Source organism: Apis florea, unplaced genomic scaffold (assembly GCF_048593485.1).
Source record: "Apis florea isolate Af1SG1 unplaced genomic scaffold, ASM4859348v1 contig_24_pilon, whole genome shotgun sequence".
NCBI lineage: Eukaryota > Metazoa > Arthropoda > Insecta > Hymenoptera > Apidae > Apis > Apis florea.
Window position 1 is genome coordinate 638423 of NW_028256597.1, and position 17319 is coordinate 655741.

The 17319-nt window shown below is 37.7% G+C and overlaps 2 protein-coding genes across 7 annotated transcripts in view; one reads left to right on the forward strand and one right to left on the reverse strand.

The window, feature by feature from the left end:
- cnn (phosphodiesterase 4D interacting protein centrosomin) overlaps nt 1-7982 on the forward strand; it is a 28139-nt gene extending 20157 nt beyond the window's left edge. For all 5 annotated transcript variants that reach the window (XM_012488232.3, XM_086907082.1, XM_003690072.4 and 2 more), the window contains 7 exons: nt 3590-3697; nt 4372-5619; nt 5724-6011; nt 6107-6331; nt 6418-6621; nt 6713-6944; nt 7154-7982. In XM_012488232.3, coding sequence (XP_012343686.1) covers nt 3590-3697; nt 4372-5619; nt 5724-6011; nt 6107-6331; nt 6418-6621; nt 6713-6944; nt 7154-7365 — 2517 coding nt within the window. In that variant the 3' untranslated portion in view covers nt 7366-7982. The remainder of the gene's footprint in view (nt 1-3589; nt 3698-4371; nt 5620-5723; nt 6012-6106; nt 6332-6417; nt 6622-6712; nt 6945-7153) is intronic.
- A 296-nt stretch (nt 7983-8278) lies between these two features.
- The window catches only part of Lim3 (Lim3 homeobox protein), a 34390-nt gene continuing 25349 nt past the window's right edge, over nt 8279-17319 (reverse strand). The window contains exons 1-7 of one of the 2 annotated variants that reach the window (XM_031917473.2): nt 15934-16016; nt 15358-15532; nt 14262-14464; nt 13949-14141; nt 12806-12972; nt 11539-11754; nt 8279-11415 (exon numbers count right to left, since the gene is read on the reverse strand). In XM_031917473.2, the coding sequence (XP_031773333.2) occupies nt 11234-11415; nt 11539-11754; nt 12806-12972; nt 13949-14141; nt 14262-14464; nt 15358-15532; nt 15934-16000 (1203 nt within the window). In that variant the 5' untranslated portion in view covers nt 16001-16016 and the 3' untranslated portion in view covers nt 8279-11233. Of the gene's footprint in view, nt 11416-11538; nt 11755-12805; nt 12973-13948; nt 14142-14261; nt 14465-15357; nt 15533-15933; nt 16017-17319 lie in introns of those variants that run through there. The other variant, XM_012488265.2, reaches the window with a different exon arrangement.

Sequence of the window (17319 nt, forward strand, 5' to 3'; positions counted from 1 at the left end):
CACATTCCGCTTCTAACGAGGAACACGGAATAGTGAAAAACGGAATGGCTTAGAATTATCGATCGTTTCTCTTTCTTTCAGAGATACTGAATTCACCTAACATCTACTTCTCCTTTTCTGCTTTATCGCCATCATCACTCTCACTGCATGACACTTATCGCTTTGGGGCACTGTTCATTCACTTTTCGATATCCTTACCGATGCGACCACAAGTAGCTCTTCTGCGCTAATCAACATGTACGCATAAAAGATTTGAACATACATGATCAACGATTATTCGATTCGAGTTGTAGTAATTTTTTTAAAAAAAAACCTTTTTTTTTTTTTCTTTTTTTTTTTTTTAAAACCTATCAAACACGAGTTTCGACGTTTAATTCCTCCATTGACAATGTTTCTTCTCTCTCTCTCTCTTTCTCTCTCTTTCTCTTTTTTATACTTGTGTTGTTCTACTTAATTTGTATTTTATTTTATTTATTTTATTTCGTATTTAATACAAGTTACAGAATTTTTTTCTTTACTTTTTTTGTAACTTTATTTAGGAAGTAATTGAGTTTTCTTTTTTGTGCATATATTTTTTTTTGCACGAAGTTGTAGTGTTAACGCATGGCATGTACGAAAGTAAACGATGCCTTTAATTTGTGCATATTGTTGCATCGAGACACGATTTTATTTTACACGATTATGCAATTTCGAAAAAGCGGTTTTTTTAATTTTTTTAATCGCGTAGTTTGAATAAATTTTCGTCGAAACAATTTTTTTTAATTTATAATCGCTCTGGCAACTTATTCCACGGTATTACGTTACATTATTTTATCTCTATTTACGCAACAACACGCTTCTTAAACTTTAATTAGCTAATTGCAACATACGTCACCTACGTTTCTCATATGTGAACAACGAGGAGTATCGAAGACATTTGAAAATTTAAAAATTAACTTGTCAAAAATAAATTCAATACTCGTTTTACGTTTTTATGAATAATTTGTCTAATCGCCTAATTTTAATCGAATTTAAACAGTGTACATTGACAAAAATGAGTATAAAGTTTATATTGGAAATATCGTTTACGAATTATTTTCAACTCGCAAAGATTTCAACAGTTTCGAAAGAATCGGTATTTTCTCGGTTTTCGAATCTCTCAATCTCCAATATCTATCTACATAGTTTAATTATGTGGCCCAAGAGTTCAAGAGGGTTTCCAAAATCCAAATTTACTTCCAACATCATTCCTCTCTTGTCGTGGATGAACGATTAGATATTTATAACTATCACAAACAATTCTTTATCGGGAGAGAAGACAACGATATATTTATTTCGAAGCGGACAGACATCATCGAACACTCCATACATCGACTCTTTCGTTTAATCTTAAACGAAGCAGGGCTAAAAAGAAATCAACGATCAAATCAAAGGCAAGAATTAGCAAACGACTTCTCCTCGACCACCCTCTAAAGGCAATCACCTCTAAAAGTGACGAGCCTCGATTCTCTTCAAGTTAACTCGCCTTCATTATTCGAGTCAATTAAATCAACATACTTGACCTCGTTCTCGTTCGAGCCGATCCTAACTTTCTTCGCTCGAATCAGAAATGAGAAAATTACATCTCAACGAACGAAGCTACCCGCTAAACTGTTCCTTAAGAGGCAGCTCGGCTTAATTCCATTCCTCTTTGACCGCATCCTACACACGAATTACACCGGGGGGCAGCCACGAATCAGCCGAACGGTTCATGGCCGGATATCGAGCGATTTTCGTGGAGCGAAACGCGTGTCCCGGTTGATGCGGCCGCACAGATACCAAACCGAAGACGTGCCTTTCATCTAATAATAGAGACAGTCCGCTCGCGAAGTCTGCGCGATTCGCTTCCCAGCCTCGCAGTCCTCGCACGAAAATTCGTCTCGAATCAAACCACCGTGGGTTCTCCATCCACGACGAACGACGATTACAAACGCGCAACGATTACACAGTAGTTTGTACAAACGAATAGCCTCGATCGAGATTATTATCCCTTCTACATTTTTTACGATTAGAGAAAAAGAGAGAGCATATACGATAAGGTAGAACGGAGTAAAAAAAAAACGGGAAAAAACAAGTGTGACTCTTTTTTTCCCCTCGAAACGAATTCGAAAGAGTGTAACTTTTCTCTCTCTCTCTCTCTCTCTCTCTCTCGTTTAAACGAAGAAGAAGAAGAAGAAGAAGAAGAAGAAAACGAGTCTTTGATTGAGATCGAATAGAAAAACGTTGTTAGTTTATGCGTATTTGTTTATTTATATATTTTTTATTCTTTTTGACGAGAGATATAAATAACGAGGAGATAAAGAAGAAGAAGAAGAATTTCGACGATTTCTCGCGATTTGAAATTGATCGAAAGATTAGAAGGGAAAGCCGAGCCGAGAAGAAACGCTGTCATTTTTTTTCCGTCAGAGATATTCCGCCAGTGCTAGAAATAATCGTAGCATTTGCGTCGAGTATCATCTATCAAGGATTAATTCAACGTAATTAAATCGAACGGGAATCGAAAAAGAAAAAAAAAAAAAAAAAAAACGATAAAAATGTTCTCCTGTTTGTGCGCCTCGATGAGAATGGAGGTAGGTAGACGTAACAAGTGATGTCTTCCCGGAAAAAATTAATCGTGAAAATCAGATTTGAGATTTATTTTTTTTTAATTTCTTTTTTCTTTTCTTGAATTAAAATTACAAGAATCGACGATTTATTATTGGTTTAGCTTCACTTGCACTGGTATTAAGATTCAGACCTTTAATCTTTTTTTTTTTAAACACCGGAAGTTGAGTATTTAAACCTCTCCCTCACCAATATTCGGAAAAGCTTCGAGTAATCATCGATTTCGCTCGAAAACTGTTAAATTGAACAAAATCTTTCGCTGCTAAAAATTTCATTTCTTACGAAATATCCAATTACCGTTTTGCCGCTTAAAGCTTAGCTAATGCTCTTCTCACGTAAACGTTAACATCCCCTTCCTTCATCTCCAATTTTTCTCTTCCTGTCGTAACACAATCATCTTCATCCATAGAAACACATGCTATCGCAATTTTCAATTTCACGATTCTTCGAAATACAACAGATATAAATATATTGTAAAACTGTATATCTATATAAAGTTGCCAATCACCAACAAGTGAGAACAAAGTAAAGTTAGAATTATTATTTTCTCTTTTAGGAGCCAGATATCGTTACCCTTGTCTCGCCGCGCAGTTGGTCAAGGAAACCGAAAATCTAGATACCCTTTATAATCACGAATATCACGAATTAAGCGAAATTGAAAAAAAAAAAAAAATAATAATAATAATACATCTCTACACGATGTTAAATTAGCGTGTGTAAAATGTTGTTCCACCTTTCCCGTCCATGGGGTTCCGATAATGGGGTCCGTCCACGAAATCCACGAAATATTCTTTTTCTCAAATGCTATAATTCGCACGATTTCGATTCGCAAATTGATCGCACGCAAACTTTTGTACCATACACCATATCTGTAATCGCAGTTGTTCTTGCAAATAAAGCTTATCGATCGTTCCAACCGATTTTGTTTCCGAGTTTTATTGACGAGAACTATAATTTATATGTGCAGCAACGATTCGATGAAATGGAAGCCAAAATAAACGACCTACGAGACCAAATAGAGGCCATCAAGGCTGAGAAGAGTCGTTTGGAGAAGGAGAATGAAGTCGAATCGGAGGTAATTTCCTATTAATTGTCGCTTTTCCTTTGTGAAAATTGTGCTTCGAAATTGCTATTGTATCCTCGTTACCAACCTCGTTAAGAGATTGGGTGCTCGTCCAAAGAGAAGAGATTCTAAACAGAAGGATTCGTTCACAGCATTTTGTTTAATTAACAGAAGAAAAATTGGATAGATATTCCAATGTAGGATAGATCTCGATTGTTCTAAATAAAATATCACGAGAGGAAGAAAATTATCTATTTTGAAAACACGTATCTATTCTTTAACGGAGTTAGCATTGCTGCATTGATTTCTTACGAATTCGCACAGTATTTTGAGATGTATAAATTAAATATATATCTATTCGAATCTATATGAATGAAATCATTATATAGATAAATGCGATAAATAATACCGTAAAATCGAGATCAATTTTTAACGCGTATAAAATGTAACGTACTCGAGACTTTGCTCCTTCGAAAGTAAGTGTAAAATAATCCTTTTTTCTTAGCTTGAATCATATCGTTCAACCATATATCCGATGAAATCGTTCCCGATATCGGATGGAAAAAATTTTCTTTCTCGATCGCGTAGAATAACGCGAGTGGAATAATCGGATTCCGGATCGACGCGCGGTATATAACCAGTTTTCCTAACCAATTAAAATTTCGAAATTAAAATTTACCTCGTAGGAGCTGAAAGGACAACTTCAGGACAGAGAGAGGAAGATAGAGATGCTAGAGACGGAGAAGCGGACGATAAAGGAGCAACTGGAGGACAAAGTGAACGAGGTGGAGAAATTGAAGAGGGAATTGGCGAGAAACGATGCGGAGGATTCGACGAAACGAGAGGATTTTCTCCGGGAGCTTAAGTCGCGGGAGGTGGAGATCGAGGAGAAGAACGAAAAGATCGAGCAACTGTCGAAGGAGTTGCAAGTGAAGACGCAGAATCTGCAGAAGCTGGTGAACACGGAGCTGTGGAGCAAGAACAAGGAGATCGCCAAGCTTCACAACCACATGACCGCCTCTCACTGTCACGAAAGGGGCCGAAACAAGTCGGACGTGACGCAAGAAAGCGCCACGGTGCAGCTCTCCACCCTGATCAAGGAGCTGAACGACATTGGTATTAAGGTAACGTTTACCAATGAGGTGGTCCAACTGAACTACGTCGATGGGAACGAGTCCATAGACGTAAAAACTATGACGGACTATGTACAGAAGCTGGTAGCCCAGAAAAATGAGCTCGAGAAGGAAGTGGATTACCTGAAATGGTTGAAACTAGTTTCGAAACCAGATTTCGCGGCGGAGATCGATGGATACACCGATAATAAAACGGAAAGGGTCAAGAAGTATTGCGAACTGATGCGCACGCATCTTAAAGACTTGGTCAAGTTCATGAAGGAGATGCTGAAGAACGGGGATTACGCGGACACGATCGGTAACGAACGGAGGAAGATCGTGTTCGACGTTTTAATGAACTCCAAGATACTGTCCGACGATTTTGTGAACGCCCTCGAGGGGATTTCGAGCAACGATATCATCACCACCTTCAACCCGGACGATGCGAATCCGAGGCTGATGGAAAATCCGGTGAAAAAGAGTCGATCCGAGAATTTGATCAGCGCCAAGACTCAAACCTCGACGCAGTCCGACTCGGAAGCGTTCTCGGAACCGGACAGAACCGTGTCGATGGCCAGGATCGGGTTGCAGGAGACTCAACAAAAATCTTTGAACAGATCTAGATTCTCCAAATATACCAAGACTTTCACCGACTCCGAAGACTCGTTGGAATACGTGCCTTATTATAAATCTTATCAGAACGATTTGAACGATTCCGAGGCTAATCATCAGATACAAGAGCTTAAAGAAACGAACGCTTTGTTGTACACGGAGCTGAGCGCGCTCAGGAGCGAGTTGAATACCAAGATTTCGTTCGATTGTGTAAGTATGGGGATTAATTGGTTGGAATTTTTTCGACGAGCTTCTTTAGATTTAGGTTTCTCATAAATTTATATATATATATATATATATTTATATTTATATAGTTGTTCGACGAGAAAATATCGCCGTTGATAATAAAGTTGGAAAAATCGCAAAAGTATTGCGAGAAATTGCAATCGGCATTGGAGAGAAGAATACACGAAGTGCACGCGCTGAAAAAGGAGAATAAACAGAACAGCACCCGTAAAGCGCAATTGGAAAAGAAACTGGTCGACTTGGAGAATATGGCAACAGAAATGAACAAACAGAAGGCCGAGTTGATGCATTACAAAGAGAATTCCGAAAGAAAGTCAACGGAGATGTTAATAACTCTTAACAGAGAGAATGATACGGTTGGAATTTTATATTTATATCTTGATTTTAATTGATTAATTAATTTCTCGAATTAATTTCATCATTTTTCATTCACTTTTTGAATAATTTGTAGCTGAGATCGCGAATCAAAAAGTTGGAAGATGAAAACGAGTCCGCAAAGGCAAGCGTATCGACGTTAACCAAGGAATTGGACCATCTGACCCTTTCGCATAGTCAAATCCTCGTGGAGAACACAAAATTAACGAACGATAAATTACGTTTGGAACAAGAGATAAGAAAAACGGAAAACAGATGTGATATGACCGTTCGTTCCATGCATGATAAATTCAACAAAGAAGTGAGCGGAACACTCGGAGATTTATGCGCCGTATAATTTAATTGTAATTTATAATAGGATTTTACAACACTCGCGTCTTTTTACAGATATCGGATCTGAATCAAATCAACGAGTCGCAAAGGACAAGATTACAAGAACTGGAAGTCACTAACAAAGAATTGAGAAGGCACGTTGCAGTTTGCGAAGGGAGCGACTCGGCTCCGAGTTCTAGCGGCGTTTCTTCGATACCTACAGAGTCTATGTTGAAACAAACTTGTGAAGATATCATGCAGGATTATCAAGCGTACAACGTTAGTTAAATCATTCCATACTTCTTCTCGATAATTCATTTCAATAATGTATTTATGATAAAGTTTAATTTTTTTTTTTTTTTTATTTCAGAATTCGCAATACTGGTTATCCATAAATTATTCAACGATCGGTGGTCGAAGTAAATCAAGCTGTTCGCCAGATTTAGGGATCGAAAGTGATGCGGCAATCACAACTACGAGACCGTTGAAAGATACTTTGAAAATCACCGAATCCATGACTAATCTTTTAAGCGACGAAGATAACAGCAATGGTAACAGGCCAGCTCGAGAAGTGGATAGCGAAAGTCCTTTGCCGATAGAAGGTAACGCGATCAAATCATTATTAAAAATATCGATTGATTTTATAAAATTTAATTTCTATTTCTATTTCTATTTTTTTTTTTTTTTGTATAATTTATTTTAAAATTAAAATTACCGCAAACTTATTCCATTATACTGTATTATAAAATTTCGAGTAAATATATCAATATTTCTATTACATGTTTTTATAAATAAAAATCTATGTTATCAGGTCTCGATGAAGTAGAAGCTTTGAAGCAAGAAAATGAAGCGTTGAAAAGAAGATTAATGAAAACGAGGAGGACATTGGAGGATACTTTCCAACATCTTTCCGCGTCGAATAAAAATAAGAAAAATGTCGAGAAGGCGATTACGAAACAGTTGCAAATTACTAAAAATATATTAAAGAAAACGAGGACGTACGAAGAACCTCTGGACAATTAAAAAAAAAAAAAAAAAAGAAATCCGAAAAAATGTCTTGTACAGAGAGATAACTATACGTAGAATCGCTGTTCGTAATTGATTTTTAACGTTAATGATTTTTATCGTTCATTTTTTATAATCACGTTTTTATCATATTTTTGTCTTTCACGTGTTTTTCGATTCATTTTAAATCTCGAACAATCGTCAACGTACGAATAGTATTTTTACAAATTAACGAACGACAGCGACACTTGTATTTTATAAAAAAAACTGTTAAAAAGTATTTTCGTACATACGTGAAATTTTACACGATAAAAAAAAAAAGGATTAAGAACTAATAATGTAAAGATGGAAGAAAAAGGAAAACTTCGTGAAAAAACGAAGCTGTATATGTGTCTTGTACATAATTGTGTACGTGTGTTCAAGTTCTTTTGTAGATTGTTTCTTCTCTCTAAAGGTTGTTAAAACCTTGTTATCGAATCGAAAAGTGTCCATTTTATCGTATTCTCGACGTTAAAAAATTCGCGCGCGTGTACATATTAAACACCAAGAATATCATTACATCTATCAGCATCTGTACATAGTCTTCGCAAATAAAGTGCCATTGATATTTGAAAAAAAAAAAAAATAAAAATAAACGTCAGATTTAAAAAATTTATTTCCTTCCCAACTTTCAATTCCTAATTTATTTTATTTAATTAATTCACTTTGTATTCAATGCTGTATTTCTTGATTCAATAAAAAACTTGTATTAAAATAGGAAATTTTAATAAGTAAAAAAAGAAAAAAAAAAAAAAAGAAAAAAATGTGAAAAAATACATAAATTGAATATTTTTGAAATAAATATAACCTTAAAAATAAATAAATGAAATATGTGAAAACTTAATATGATGTACGGATAAAAATGAAAAATTCGAAACAAAATACAGCACAATGTAGATTACGATAGAATTTTTATTATCACTCGATGACTAGATAATAATATAAAGATCCGTAGTAACTCGTGTCGATGAAGTTATGAACTGCGCTAGTCACGCGAATCTTTTTCTCATCTTTGCGAAACCCGGTGAGAAGGAGCGTGTATTTTTTCGATTTTCGTAACTGTACAACATTCAGTTCTCTTACCCGCCGAAATATATATATATATATTTTTTTTTTCTTTTTTTTCTTTTTTTTTTTTTTTTTTTACTCAATTTCCAATTTCAATTCATTGAATTTTCGCGGGTAAAATAAACAGGGACGACGTATATACAATTCTACAATGATATATTATTTTTTACCGGTCTTTGTCAGATACGTGCTATGTTTCAAGAACTATATTCCTCAAATAATACGAGGCACGCAGAATTTTCAAGAAATAAATTTAGAAATTTACAAATTGTTTTTATACAACAAGACACGATGTTGTAAATTTTGAACAAACACGAGTTAAAATTTCTTCTTTTTCTTCGTTACAAAAACAACAAACGTTATGCCTCATATTACTATATATGCGAATGAAGTTAGCCATCAGTCGGAGACCATAATCGATCAATTGAATCTGTTACTTTTGATTATCGATCATCTATAAATCTAGACATATTTTCTCGAATATTTATACATCTCGCGTGTACTATGTACATATAACAAATTGTACATAATCGCGTATATGCATTGAGACGAGGGTACAATTGACATCGTTATGACTTTGATTATTTAAAATTATTAACACTATACAGACAGAGAAGTAACGATATCGTTCGTAATAAACGAGGAGTAATAGAGTAATCGATATATTGTATTTGCTTATCGTCAAATTTTTCATAATATATTACACATATATTACGTATTTCGTTTAATAATTAAAAAAACGTTATTAATCCATTTTTTATAGGTCGATAAAATTTTTTCAAGTAAATTTACAACCCTATCTGTAAAAGCGTTAATCGCATAAATGAACGTTCGTTCAAATGGAATCGATTGATCGAAATGTCTCGCGACAGTGCCTTTCCAATGCTGTGAATCGATAAAAAGTGACGCAGAGCACGTCAAAGGTGTAATCTACTGACGCTCGGTTTCACCAACGATAAACAAACACGCAAAGTAAACTTTGATTCGGTACACCATCCATCCAATGGCGCCATGTTTGTTTGACGATTTCGTTTACGTTGGCGGAATCGAATAGCGATCATCTAATAAGTCGCGAAAAAAGGACTTACTTTCGAGCGACAATCGTGGATGTTGACATTCGTGACGTTGACAAGCTACAAAATATCCTCGATACACTTGATGATTGTAAACTACATGATTGTTTTTTTGCTGTACGATACACCGACCGTTGTTCCAACGTGGAGAAACATTTTCTCACATTTCGAAGTTCCACTAGTCACCGATCGGAAGTAATCTTTTCGCAATAAATTACGACACAATTAATGATTCACACATCAGGATGTCACTTACGATTGAAAATCACGCTTCGTGAATCGATTTTTTTGTAAAATATTCGGAAATAGAAACGACGATATTCGATTTTATTTTACGCGGATCGTTCTCGCATCGCATCTTCACTCGTCCGCTTCTTAAAGTCGACTGAGCGATTCGCGGCAAAGTAGAATGATTCTGATTGGTCGCGAAGCTAGCCAACTTTGTAGCACTAAATTCATATATATACAAGGTGCAACATTCAATATTCAATTATGGGAAAATGTAAATCGTGACCAATCAAAATTGACCTTTCATTCCAACGCTTCTTCAACCGAACTTTTTTTGTGATTCGATGTTACGTCACAGCTTCGCTAATAATAAAAAATATGGAACAACTTCGTTAACCTTTTACTTACGAGAAAATCGATCTATCGAGTGTTGATGCGATAAATTCATTAGGGTTTCAGGGTTCACTTTTATCTTAAATGTTTGAATTTTTGCGGACGGCGTCGCTTCTTGTAGAGATCGCTGTACGCCAATCCTTTCCTTTTTTTCCCCTGCTTTTTTCCATTTCTCGTCATTATTCTTTGTTTGTATTATTGTAATACGATAAAATCTAATCTGAACTATTTACAATAAATGACACCTGAAACTTCTAGCATCACGTAAACGCGATATACCACGGAAATCGTGTTCCGTGATCATGTCTTTCAATGAAACGATGTCTTTCGCGAAGTATACGGTCTGTATACAAATTTTATCTCGTTCAGAAATAAAAATATTCCGTAAAATAAATATCGATCTTTTCTACAATATTGTTCATCGAAATATATATATATGATTTTAAACAAAAGTTTGATCGATTAGTTAACGAATTAATTAAAGAAAGAATCTCAATTTCTAAATAACCGTATTTCGAAAGAACCGTAATCTTCCGAATCACATCGATTCGATCCGGTATCGCGACACGTCTAACCTACCTTCTAGTTTTTCCTTTATTCGACGATTAAACTCCAGTAGTACCGGGAAACGAGGAACTTGTACATAAATATATTTAAATTAATCGTACCTAATCGAATCCGTATCGTATTTGCGCTATAAAGTAACGTTATATACGATAGCGACACATGGCATCATTCCGATGATGGGAAACCCGCCGGGACGGTGCAGAATACGGTGTGTTGGAATGACTTCTTCGTTCGAGACGGTCCTCGAACGGCCATCTCTTCGATCGAGTTCCACCTCTAGATGGATCATCTATTTGGCGATACACCGAGAAACATCGAGATCCTCTCGCCGAGGCGTCGTACGGGAATCGTAACGAGGCGTTGGATCGACGAAAGTGGACAGATCGATCCGAAAGTGGGGGGAGGGGGGCTCAGTTTTCGGTACAAGCCTTGCCTCGCAGGCAAACGGGTCGTCAAGTGAACGCCTTGCGTCGATCCGTTCTTACGAACGGTGGTTGGCAACGCGTCAGTTTGCCGGGTTATGTGGCGTAGTGGGAATGGTGGTGAGCGTGTGGAGGTGGTGGTTCGCCGAGCCATGAATCGGGCGAGGGTGGAAAGTCCGGGTAACCACCTCCACCGCCACCTCCGCCGCCTCCACCGCCTCCGCTCGATTCGTTGCTCAAATCCGACGCCGGTCCTGGTACCATCCCACCCGCGCCTCCTGCAACATTCGTCGTTCCATCCGTCCTATAATACGTGCGATTTATCCTATCCTATTTTTTTTTTTTTTTTTTAATAACTCGTCCTTTTTTAATCGGGAAGAAAAATGAACAGCGTCTCTTACCAAGAGTGGTGTAGACGGAGAGGCCGGCATCCGGTGGATATGGAAACTGAGGTGGTAAGGACGGTGATCTGGACGTTGAGAGATAAGGGGGGGTCGTTGCGCCTAGATAACCACGTGGAGGGCCCCCGCCTGCCCCATTTCCGCCCCCACCTGGACTCGCACCTTCGCCATCCAATCCCATGTTCACCACTGTCCCGTAACTGTCGTTACTCAAATCTAAACATATAATATCATCCTCGTGTAAATTATCTCGTAGCTGTTGACCAACAAATGTTGCGATTAATGAAAAGTGTTGTATATTCGACGATGGATGGAATCTATTATCTCTATACGTGTATAAATGTTCTTTCTGTATATGCGTGGAAAATTTCGAAAAATTTTTTTAAAAATAAATAAAGCAAAGTAGGGGGAAGGAAGGATAAATAAGTTGGTTAATATTTCGAAAAGGCGAAAAGGCACTCGGTGATGAAGCCGTTTAAAATTTTAAACAATAGGTGAAGTTTATACGACTTTACGGCGCGCATGGTTAACGGTCGGTATAAATTCCAGGATAGTCCGCAATCTTCCTGAAATCTCGGACACGGCGAACTAGCAGTTAGCCTCCACGAACTTGTGAATAATTGACGAGATCGTCTTCCCCTCCGCTAAACGCTCGAATACACGAAAGCTTAGATGTAACCAACATTAAAGCGAAAGCAACAAGAGGCGGAGAAATGATTTTTTTTAAAGCTTTCTTTCTGCGCTTTTTATATTTGCTGAAAACTCGATTGCCAACACTTTTTCTCGGCAATATTTTGCAATTTATCGATTAAGTTAAACGACGGGGTAAAAAATATATATTATTTGGACAATTTATATTATACAAATCTATTTTTTTCATCTTTTATTTGAATTTATCTTTTCATTCCTCGTTTTAAATGATAAAATCTTTCGCGATATTCGACGAGATTAATTACCATTACTTTTAATATTTTTCTCGTTACAGGAATCGAAGGGAATGCTTGCTTGTGCGCACAAAGGGGAAGTGGTATATGCATTTCGTAATATTGGAAATACAAATAACGCGTTATTCAGGGGCTATTTTTAATAATGCACCGCGATTTTTCGATTACCAAACCGTCAAAGATTTTATCTTGTACGGAGATATACGTTTTAAAAATAAGCGAAATTAATATCTTCTCTCTGATCTTCAATAATCTTCAAAAAACAAGGAATAAGTATTCGTCGTTGATTAAATACAAATTATAAAGATGATACGTCTACTTACCATGGTGACCAAAAGTGGAATCTAAATCGACCTTGAGTTCATCCTTTTCAAGAAGCTTATCGTGCCTAGGCGAATGTCCACCAGCCCCTGTTCCTTTCATACTTCGAAAATATTGAGACCATCTTGTTCTACCGGCATCTTTTTTCAGTCTCTTCTCTTTTGCTCTCCTACGACAGGAGGGAAGAAATTTCCTCTATGATCAACTCCTCTCAATTGACTCAAGCGACTATCGAAATTAATATCTTTTCTCGATGTTAAATCGAACATTTTTGCAAGTTTTTATAAAGATTGTATTTATCATTGAATTTTACAACAATGGCAACAATGTTATCTTTATATTATTTTCCAAGGGGGACTTTATTATGGGAGAGAGAGAGAAAAAAAAAGAAAAAAAGAAAAAAAGAAAGAAAGAAGTTACTTAAGAATCTCATAGAAAAATTGTAAGAGTAATAAATCGCTTTAACAAAATCCAAAGTGTGTGTATCTAAAGTACGTATAGGATTTTTAAAATTTTTATCAATAATGAAAAAAGAAAAAAAATCTTGATTGATAACTTTGTATCGATATTGTCAAAGTGCAGTGCTTTTTTTACACGAAGCACATAGGATTATGGCATACAAGTATAGAATTGATAAAGTAATTTTTTTTCAATTGGTAATATTGTACATAACGGTGTATAAAAATTATATGATGTCAATAGAGATAACGAAAAGATGAATAGCGGAAATCTTAGATTATTAGATAGGATGACAACTAACGATCCATTTGCCACGTTATATGAATAATACTATTCTTGAGAAATTTATAATTATAACAATTTCATATCGTTCGTATTTAATTTAATTATATCCTTTATTTTTTTTTTTTTTGATCCTTTAATTTTAATAATTCCTCACCTTCTTCTTGTTTCTTCCGATATTTTATTCAACGAATATTAAGATAAATATAAATAAATATAAGACAATTAACGATTCTAACATTTCACGAGATATCATCTTAACGCTTTACGAAAATCATAGATTTATATTATCTCGCCTATCTTTATATTTAAGTTGCAACGGCTTTTGAAAATATTTATAAAATGATAAAAGCCGGCGTCTTGCGTCTTCGAATTCGTACTTTTTTTAACGTAATTTTCTTTACCTATTTTGGAACCAGACTTGAACGACGCGCATGTCTAGTCCTGTGTCCTGAGAAAGTTGTTCTCGCACGTGTCTCGCTGGTTTAGGGCTGGTGTTGTACGCTAATTTCAAGGTCTCCAACTGTTTCGCGGTGATCGTGGTCCTTGGCCTTTTATTCGGTTGATCACCGTCTATGCTCCCTCCGTCTGCCAATTCTGCGATTCGAAAGAGCACGAGAAAAAAAAAAAAAAGAAAAGAGATTTTTCCTTTTCCTCGCGCGAGAAAAATGGATGAAAAATGGAAGGAAGAAGGGAAACGAGGGAAAGAAACGTCACCTTTTGCCTTAGCCTGCTCGTAGTCGGGTTTACAAACGAGCTTTCTATCCTCCATCAGATAGAACTCGTCCCCGGTGTCCAACTGTCGAGAGCAAAGGGCGCACGAGAAACAAGTTAGATGATAGATCAACTCTTGCGCCCTACGCACGACCTGAGATGGTGCCAATCCTTGGCCGCAGCCCGCGCATTTCGTTCCAAAACGCCTGCCATACCAACAACATACAACATTTTCACATTACGTTCGTGTATTAATCAGAACGATGCTTGGTTGTTGACGCGAGATTAATTAACAATTCTTCCCCTTTCTTTCTTTCTTTCTTTTTTTTTTTCTCCACCCACGTCGATGAATAAATCTCTCCGGCCGTTCTTTTCCGAACTCGAGTTTCGCGAACTCTCTCTCTCTCAACTTTCCACCTCTTCTCGAAATTCCTGGATCCAGAAGAAAAGTGGAATACCATCGTGAAGGGTGGTAGAGGAGGAAGAAAGGGGAGGAGAGCAAGTTCCTTCGATTCGGCTCACGGGAGAAGAAAAATGGCGTCTCGTCCTGGGCAAGGTGTGGGTGAGATGAGAAAAGGCACGCTTTTCCGACACAATCGATACCCACCAGCCTCCGGATATACGTACGTACGTATATACATACATACACGTTTGATCCAACTTTTTTTTTCTTCTTATTTCTCCTACCACTCGCATCCGCTTTTCCATTACTCGCCAGAGATACAATAAGATACAGACTTTCGGATTTTCCAACTGCAATTTTTGCGACCGATACGGTTGATAAGTGTTTTATTATATATATATATATATATTTTTTTTTTTTTTTGCTATCTTTTTGCTGTTTAGATAAAATTGCACGTATAACTTGTCACAATATTACGTAATAAACGTGTTCACACGGTTACAATGTGTAGTAAAAAAGAAAAAAAGTATTACGTAAGTGCTCGTTATAAATGTAACGGGAGTGATATCGAAAAGTAGTTTTCTCAGAAACTTTAATTCGACGAAATTGTTCGAAATCGGTTTCGAAAAATTGTTACACGGATTATCGGGCGGAGATCAAAGATGAAACGATAAAAAAATAATTATTGGTACTTACTTGAAGAAGTCATCCTTGCAGAAAACGTGACCGTTTCTTGCAAAACATTTATCGGTCAATCTTGCGCCGCAATCCCTGCACGTGAGACACCTCGCATGCCAACACCTCTCGAGAACCCTCAGAACATATTTGTCTAATATCGCTTCTTGACAGCCTCCGCACTTTGGTATCGAAGCTGTAACATTCCATTGCAACGAGTTCGTTGTACTTCAAAAAAGATGGAAAAGATGTAATATCGTAATATTTTAAAAAACCCAACCCAACCCTTCTCTCTCTCTCTCTCTCTCTCTCTCTCTCTCACTGCTTTAACGATTCGAAAGGGCAAAATATCGATCGGAAGACGCCAGAAAAGACTACCCGATCTTAAATTCTATCTTTACAACCCCTTCAAATCACTCCAATAATTTCCTCGACCGTTCGTAACAATCAACAGTTGTTACTTACATCTACTTAACCCTTGACAGACACGAACCCTTAACGAGAACGAAACTTGGACGACAACAATACGCGTATTATACGCATTTTTTTTTTTGGATATTCTGTTCCAACCGAACCTGACTATTCCTCTTCACTTACAATAGAGGATTTCGGGGAGATTGGCCGGCAAACCGAGGTCCACGGCCGGTTGATCCAGAGGGTGCATCGTCTCGTGGCGAGGAGCGGCGTCGAAGGTGGCAACGTTCGCAACGTTTCCGCCGTTACTACCGTTCCGCCGCCGCACGTTTTGAGACTCCGGGCTATCGTGCGGCGGTGTCAACACGTCTTGATGAGCGCGCCGATACATCCCTTCCAAAGGTAGAGGCTCGCGGCCAAGCATTTCCACACTTATCATAGTCATGCTTGCGTCTTTCCAAACTTTACGCTCGTCCCATTTAATTTTCAATCGTTACAATTTTTGCAACATCGTTCCATCCGAGTTACGATACTCGAACTCGAATTATTAACGTTCGCGTGGAATTAATAGTTTCGAATTTTTACTCGTTCCCTTTTTTCTTGCTCCTCTTCTTTTCGTGTATTTTCATCTTAGAATTATTGGAAGACAATTTTCTTCAAACCTTGTACCAACTGGCTAACCTTATCGAAAACATCGTCGATACCAACCACGTTGATCCACGTTAATCCTTGAATCGATCAATCCACTTTCACTTTCTTGAGAAAAGTAATCACTTCCGATTCCCCCTTTCCACCCGACGAAGAATTACGCTCGAAGAAACACGATCGATCGATTTAATTCCAACCTAACGTCAACCTTGCCATATTTATCTCGATATCCCACACCACGAGGATTTTATCCAACGGAAGTATCAAAGTATGAAATTCTTTGTCGAGACAGTAGTTGTCTCGTTATCCGTGCAATTCTTATCGGTCCATTGAACTATCGTTTATCACCGATAATAATAATAAAAAGCGTCGAATCGCGAAGCGAAGGGAACGATCGATGCGACGGGCACGAGGGTACGCGGACGACTGTTCGAACGGTATTGCAGCTGCTCGTGCGCACGTGACACTCGTGGGTGTGGTGGTCCCGTGGTGGGGCACGGGCCACGGCTATTGGCCGCGACCCGCACCCACGCTTCACACGCTCTGTCGCCGATTGGCGAGGAGATGGACCGCCCCCAATATGGCGATCGACGCACCGCGAAGCCAACGACGCTTTTCTCGCCTCCTGCTTGCCGCCAGGGCGCCGATGATGCGCCGTTGACACCGCGATGATGCGCCGCGAGGACGAGAGTGAACCTTCTGGAAGGGAACTCGCCTCCCCGAAAGGATATGGAAGGAACGAAAGGATCGGTGTTGCAGCAAGCGACGACGAGCGATGAGAACGAAAGGAAGATTTCTTTCTTCCTTTTTTTTTTTTTTTTTTTTCCTTCAAAACGAGTTAGACGATCGGTCGAAGGTTTCTACCTTCGAAAGAACGAAAGGAGAATATTACCCGCACGTATCGTAATCTCGGGATAGTCG